Consider the following 7803-nt stretch of genomic DNA (forward strand, 5'->3'; position numbering starts at 1 on the left):
GAAAATAAAGCCTACCTTGCCTCAGAGATATTCCCCAAAGGAAAAGGCAGCCCCCCACATATATTGACTGTGAGTAAAGATGAAAGTCACAAACGCAGAAATGAAACAAGTTTCAGCAAAGGGAGGCCAGACTTACTAAATAGACAGAGGATAGGAAAGGTAGCTTTGCGATCAGCACAAAAAACTACAAAAGACCACGCAGAGTGTGCAAAAAGACCTCCGCACCGACTAACGGTGCGGAGATGCCACTCTGCATCCCAGAGCTTCCAGCTAGCAAGACAAAATCATGATATCCAGCTGGACAAGAAAACAATGAACGAATTAGATACTATCAGGAACTTAGCTTCTGCTGGAGTAGACAGGTCACCAGAAAGATCCAAGAGCGAACTGAACCAATGCAAAAACATTGACAGCTGGCATGGAGTAACGATCTAAGTGGAGTTAAATAGAGAAGCCAACCAAAGGATAAACCACGTCACCTGTGTAAGGAACCTCAGAAGCAGCAGCTCCACTCACAGCCACCAGAGGGAGCCCACGGACAGAACTCACCGAAGTACCATTCACGACCACAGGAGGGAGCTCGACAACAGAATTCACAACAGTAGTGCCTGTCGGATGTGTGTGTACTAAATGTATTGTTTTGTTTGTACACAGATGTCGGATAGTGAGGGATCGAGCAGCAGCAGCAGCGTGTCTGCAGCCTTCTCATCGCAATAGGTAGGCTTCCGATTTAACACTAGGACTACTGGTATAGTCATTTTGACTACTTGCAGTAGTTCTAGTCAGGGTTCACGAGTCCAGTAGTCCGAGTGTTAAAAAGCCACAATAATGTGTGTCACTCCAGAGTATTGAGGTAATCATGTTTTTATTGCAAATAGGAATCTTCTGATCCCGAACCTGCCAGGCCACCCCCCCAAAAAAGTGGCAAAAGTAACAAAGAAGATACATGCCACACATTTTGTGTCTTTAACACATAAATTAATTGATACAATAATTGTAATTTTTTTTTTTTTTACTACACCGTAGGTTGTTGAAAAAGGGAAAAAAAAACAGCCTCGCCGTCTGTCTTCACCTCACCTAGAAGTGGTAAATGCCACGCAAAATGTTCCTTTTTGACAAAAAAAAAATACTAGTTTTTTCCTTTTTTTTATTAAAAAATCAAACATACAAAACAAACATAACACAAGAAACATATATATAACAACATTTAAAGCCATGGTTAAAAAACTACATACATATCATAACATAACCCAAACACTACAAGGACAACCAACAAAAATTAACGATTAAACATTGCAATTTATAAAAATTTAAAAGTGTTTTAAAAATGAAAAAAATTAGGATAAAATGTCCTTAAAGGGAACCTGTCACCTGAATTTGGCGGGACCGGTTTTGGGTCATATGGGCGGAGTTTTCGGGTGTTTGATTCACCCTTTCCTTACCCGCTGGCTGCAATATTGGATTGAAGTTCATTCTCTGTCCTCCGTAGTACACGCCTGCACAAGGCAATCTTGCCTTGTGCAGGCGTGTACTACGGAGGACAGAGAATGAACTTCAATCCAATATTTCGGCCAGCATGCAGCCAGCGGGTAAGGAAAGGGTGAATCAAACACCCAAAATTTCCGCCCATATGACCCAAAACCAGTCCCGCCAAATTCAGGTGACAGGTTCCCTTTAATAATACAATGTAGTTTTGGCGATGAGATAAAGTTATGCAACCAAAAATGAACGTATACATTTTAATGTAACGTTTTGCGTTTACATAGTCCAAGCAGCCCGCAAAAAAAAGGAGTATTGTGGTTGACGAAGAGCCCTTGGACATAGAGAACGAGACACTTATAACTCTAGTGGAAGCGAATCCGTCCATATGGGATCAAAGTGACAGCTCCCACCACGATATTATTAAAAACCGGAAGTTGTGGGAGAAAATAATATGCCAGTTGGACCCACGATATTTGGAGAAGTCCACATCCTGTAAGAAAAAAATTGGTAAATATTGCTTAACTTAGCTTGCAAAATGTAAAGATTGCTAGCTGTCAAATAATTTTTTTTTTTTTTTTCTTAAAAGCTGATGCTGTCCATACCCGGTGGAGATCCATTAGAGATCGATTTGTATGGGACTTCCGCAGCAGCCAAAACACCCCCAGTGGATCTGGTGGCAAACGTGTCATCCCTTATGTTCATTATGAGCAATTGTTGTTTCTACAGAAAATGTCCCAGTGCTCGTAAGTAAAAAGCTTCGGTGTGAGAGACGAACAAGTATTTAATTAAAATCTCTTAAATCAATATATTTTTTTTACAGAACGATATGCAGTACTGCTGCGCCTCGAGAGGCAGAGGAACCGGAGCCATCTCTACAGGAAACAAGCCAGCAGACGGCACTGAAGATGTGTCTGGCCTGAGCGAGCCACGATCAATGGAGAGTAGTACTGTGGCTCCTGTTGTCAGTGCCCGTTTGCAAGCACAACGCGGATGCAAGCGATCATCTGCCAAAGATGAAGTCGATGCCATAATTGTAGATGATGGACTACAACGGTTAGAGGATCTGTGTCGCAGTGAACACAGAGATCTAAGGCGGGAAATTATGGAATTGCAATCCCGTGAATCTGTATATGCAGCCAATGAGTGGAAGCTCCTGCTTTTGTTATATGTGCCTGTAGTCCAAAATATACCGCCAAACAGAAATTTAATGTTTAGGCAAAGATTGCATGACCTAGTCAACGAATTTTTGGCCCCTCAAGAACCCAGTTCCTCGAGACCAAGAACCATGGACATGCCATCATACAAACCACAATACAGAGGCCAGGGTGAACCGAGTATGGAAATGCAAAGGCAATGTAGCAGTCCAGCGTACAGTTGGGCAGACAATACGCCCGCGCAATATCACAGGCTGTAACTACTGTTTAAACCAGTGGTCCCCAACTCCAGGCCTCGAGGGCCGCCAACAGTGCAGGTTTTCAGGGTTTCCTTAGTATTGCACAGGGGATGGAATCCTGAAAACCTGCACTGTTGGCGGCCCTCGAGGCCTGGAGTTGGGGACCACTGGTTTAAACAATCACCAAACTTTGGCAATTACTGTGTTTAAAATGTTTGTGTAAAATTTTTTGGTACCCAAGTTAATCGTGTATGTTTTTGTTCATCCCTATGGGATCTCATATGTAAAAATGTCTACCAACAATCAGGTTGGACTAAGAATGTCTTCAAAATATTTTCAGTAATCTTGTATGGATTGAACTTTTTACAATTGATTAAGGTAATATAAACTAATTAAAAAAAAAGGGAATTGCCTCACACATTACATCAATATCAACAGGCTTCAACATTTTCACACGTGTATGTCTTGCCATGGAACAAGACCTTCATGTATGAAATAATTTGCAAATTGATCACGAATCCTCAATATTTCAACTGTAGACCGAACAGTAGTCGAATCTATGCTCATGAGGTTTGACTCACAGTCATTGGGGTCAACCACCTGGGGTTCATGTCTGGAAACAAAATTGTGCAGACAGATGCACGCCTTCACTACACGGTCCACATTTTCAGGTTGCAGTTGCATGCAAGTTAGTACGATACGCCATTTTAAAGTCAAAATACCAAAGGCACATTCCACATAACGTCTTGCCCGGCTTAAACAATAATTAAACATGCGTCTAGTGTAGTTTAGATTAAGGCTTGAGTACGGCTTTAGAAGATTGCGTCCGAGTTGGAACACCTCATCCACAACTAAAACATAGGGCAAACTTGGGTCTTCTGTTCCCGGAAGAGGTCGTGCTGAGGGTATGTTGAAGTTGTTGCTGTACAAACATTTCCCTATGTTGGACTCTTTGAAGACTCTGGAATCGTTTGTCCATCCATATGCACCAATATCCACAGCAACAAAACGGTATCTAGCATCCGCAATAGCCATCAATACAATGGAAAAGTATTTTTTATAGTTATGGTATAGGGATCCACTATGCACTGGTTTCTGAATCTGAATGTGCTTGCCATCCACGGCACCAATACAATTGGGGAAATTAGCCACATCCTCAAAATGTTTGGAAATCAATCGCCACATTTCTGTTGTCGGGGTTGGTAGCACAAGTGGTTGTAAGTTGTTCCAAATGGCATCACAAGTTTCACAAACTAGTTGGCAAATGGTTGATTTCCCCAGTCGAAATTGAAAATGCAGTGACGCAAAAGATTCTCCGGTAGCCAGATATCTGTCGGCAATCCCAAAAAAAATTAGCACTATGGACATATTGTTAAGATTTTAAAGGACAACTAAAATAAAGGCAAATTAAAATGGAATCGGACAATTGCCAAAGTGTACATAATTATATAAGACATGCACCACAATAAATTACTTCCTGTCTTTGTCAATAGAACAATGTTAAAAAAGGATAATTACCTCAGAGTCACCACTAAACGTTGCTCCGCACAAAAACTATCACGGAAAGTGCTGCGCTGATGATGTATCTCATCCTTCACATGCGACAGCAGAACATCAAAGGTCTCAATGGACATTCGAAGATAACGTTGAAATTTCAAGGGATGATCCCAAAGCTGAACATACAGGGTGTGAAAGGCACCATATGTATTCCGTAAAAAATTTGCTTCATGGATCCAATATCTCCTTCGGGAAATGCGCCTTCTCTGCCGAAGTTGCAACTGCATCAAGCGAAATCTAACAAGCTCAGACACAAACATCTTGCTAGCTGACGTTCACTCAATGCTTTCAAAATAGAGAATGTTATCCATACACCCCCAACGCTGACAAAAGAGCAAAAAAAACCAAAACACTTTATTAACAGTACCTGAAGGCAGAAAAACAGATGCTTCACGAACGGACACCAAAATGACATAAACGCAGTCACTCGAAAGCAAATTTTCACCAAATGTGGCTCATTTCTAGCCAAACCTAGCCTTAGTATGTGTTTGCACAATAGAGAGGTCTGTATAGGACGCTGTTCACATGCAGGTAATGCAGTGTCTGGTTCTCAGCCTATTAGTCACGCCCATACTATTCGATTAGGTGGGTTAGCCAGAAATCTCTCAACACATCCCAGTGTGAACACCCCTGTATACAAGACCCAACCTGCTCTGGGTGGTTCACCTTGCATTTCCGCCTTCCAACTCTCCACACTCAATAGGTTCCTTCCCCCAGCGATTCTACCTCTTATATGAGGGTATACTTTTGGGGGTTTTGTCTTTCAGGAATATAATTGAAGCTACTGCTTCTTTGGCAGCCATTTGATCATAATATTGATCCCAACTGTGTCTCTTGCCATACAGGTGCAGTCTTATGGGACCGCGTTCGAACCATACTCTTGCATGTTCTTCCTTATGTTTATCTTCAGAAGTGATGGGATCTTCATTTAATCTTACTTATTGTCAGGGACAGGGCCCATACAATTCCAGCTTTATATTTTACTAGCTGAAGAGGCCGGCATTGCCCGGGTATGGTAACTATTTTATGACCACTTATAAAATGTGATCTAAGTGCTGCCCATTGTGTTGGATTGTCAATGCAGCCCTCTACTCACAGTCTTGACACACGGATAGGAACACCGCAGAAGAAAAGCGAGCACAGGCTTCCAGAATCTGTTGTTTCAGATGCTGGGGTCATCTGAAGGCAATTGTCTATGCTGTGCAGATACGAGATGTGCAGCATCTGAAACAATGGATACTGGAAGCCTGTGCTAATTATTCTGCGGTGTTGCTATCAGTGTTTTAAAAGTGTGGGAGAAGAGGGCTGCATTGACAATCCAACACAATGGGCAGCACTTAGATCACATTTTATAAGTGGTCATGAACTTGTAAATAACTCATGAAAGAATAAAGTTACATTAAAATCAAGCACACCATTGTTTTTCTTGTGAAATTCTCAATAAGTTTGATGTGTCACATGAACCTCGTCCCATTGAACAAAATAAAGTTGGATAAAAAAATGGTCGAATTCAAAATGGCCGCCATGGTCACCACCCATCTTGGAAAGTTTTCCCCTCCCATACACTAATGTGCCACGAACAGGAAATTGATATCACCAACCATTCCCATTTTATTTAGGTATATCCATATACATGGCCCACCCTGTATATATATAGTAGGTTTCAGGTCTCAGAAAATGGCGACCTTTCTATACCACATGTACCGGCCCAGAGAATCGTGTCATCGGGTCATTTTCACCACAGAATGAACGTCATAAATAGAAAAAAAAGCAAAACTGGAAAATTGTTTCTTTTCTACTATTTCACTTCACTGGGAATTATTTTTCCATTTTTTCAGATTTTATGACACTATGAAGACGACACTCAGCAGACACTTTACCTCACAGCACAGGTAGAACATGTGGCATCAGTTGTGTTCTCACATTTCAGGGCAGATTACAGGTATAAAGACCCATAACGGCGACATTTACCTCAGAAACCACTAACATCAGCACCGTTCACCACAAGCAGAGAAGCACCGGTGTCACCATTCACCTCAGGAGAGTTTCCCGCCCAGAAATATGCAGCATCTGAGGAAAGTCGGCAGTCTCCGCAATGCCTGCTGGGAGTCGTAGTTTAATAATCCCTCCTGCGCATTAGATAACAGCAGACGTGAACTACAGTTCCCAGAAACCCATGCGCCACAAATGGATTCTGGGAACTGTAGTCCAGAGAATGCAGTAACAAACGGTAGATGGGGACAGTTACACTACAAATCCCAGAAATCATTGCGGGATCAGTTCTAGGCGTGAAAGAGGTGGTTCATGAGGAGAGGTCTCTTACATGAGAGGAGGGTGGAGCGCATAATATGAGGGACTGCTGGGGCTTGTAGTTCCCATTCTCCTCAGATTATAGAGATGATGTTAGTCAGCTTTCAGCTTCTGAATCATGAATGTATAAACGTCACCATTATTATTAACCCCTTTACCCCCAAGGGTGGTTTGCACGTTAATGACCAGGCCAATTTTTACAATTCTGACCACTGTCCCTTTATGAGGTTATAACTCTGGAACGCTTCAATGGATCCTGGTGATTCTGACATTGTTTTCTCGTGACATATTGTACTTCATGATAGTGGTAAAATTTCTTTGATAGTACCTGCGTTTATTTGTGAAAAAAACTGAAATTTGGCGAAAATTTTGAAAATTTCGCAATTTTCAAACTTTGAATTTTTATGCAATTAAATCACAGAGATATGTCACACAAAATACTTAATAAGTAACATTTCCCACATGTCTCCTTTACATCAGCATAATTTTGGAACCAATTTTTTTTTTTGTTAGGGAGTTATAAGGGTTAAAAGTTGACCAGCAATTTCTCATTTTTACAACACCATTTTTTTTTAGGGACCACGTCTCATTTGAAGTCATTTTGAGGGGTCTATATGATAGAAAATGCCCAAGTGTGACACCATTCTAAAAACTGCACCCCTCAAGGTGCTCAAAACCATATTCAAGAAGTTTATTAACCCTTCAGGTGTTTAATAGGAATTTTTGGAATGTTTAAATAAAAATGAACATTTAACTTTTTTACACAAAAAATTTACTTCAGCTCCAATTTGTTTTATTTTACCAAGGGTAACAGGAGAAATTGGACCCAAAAAGTTGTTGTCCAATTTGTCCTGAGTACGCTGATACCCCATATGTGGCAGTAAACCACTGTTTGGGCGCATGGCAGAGCTCGGAAGGGAAGGAGCGCTATTTGACTTTTCAATGCAAAATTGACAGGAATTGAGATGGGACGCCATGTTGCGTTTGGAGAGCCACTGATGTGCCTAAACATTGAAACCCCCCACAAGTGACACCATTTTGGAAAGTAGACCCCCTAAGGA

At 41.4% G+C, this 7803-nt stretch overlaps 1 protein-coding gene and 1 long non-coding RNA gene across 3 annotated transcripts; one reads left to right on the forward strand and one right to left on the reverse strand.

The window, feature by feature from the left end:
• Positions 1–1628: 1628 nt before the first annotated feature.
• LOC138649299 (uncharacterized) lies at positions 1629–6845 on the reverse strand. Of its 2 annotated transcripts, none has more exons than XR_011315287.1 (3): positions 6404–6845; positions 4394–4755; positions 1629–1972 (listed from the first exon to the last, which is right to left on the reverse strand). XR_011315287.1 is itself a non-coding variant. In XM_069739562.1 (3 exons), exons 2-3 carry the CDS (start codon positions 4690–4692, stop codon positions 3326–3328), a joined length of 1179 nt encoding a protein of 392 aa, XP_069595663.1. In that variant the 5' UTR covers positions 4693–4755; positions 6404–6845; the 3' UTR covers positions 2973–3325. The 2 variants fall into 2 exon arrangements, 1 of the variants encoding a protein (XP_069595663.1); XM_069739562.1 differs by lacking the exon at positions 1629–1972 and adding an exon at positions 2973–4205.
• Positions 1852–2961, forward strand: LOC138649300 (uncharacterized). Its single transcript, XR_011315288.1, has 3 exons — positions 1852–1989; positions 2069–2225; positions 2303–2961. It is a non-coding gene; the product is annotated as an uncharacterized lncRNA (long non-coding RNA).
• Positions 6846–7803: the final 958 nt, after the last annotated feature.

The sequence above is a fragment of the Ranitomeya imitator genome, chromosome 9 (genome assembly GCF_032444005.1).
Source record: "Ranitomeya imitator isolate aRanImi1 chromosome 9, aRanImi1.pri, whole genome shotgun sequence".
Classification (NCBI taxonomy): domain Eukaryota; kingdom Metazoa; phylum Chordata; class Amphibia; order Anura; family Dendrobatidae; genus Ranitomeya; species Ranitomeya imitator.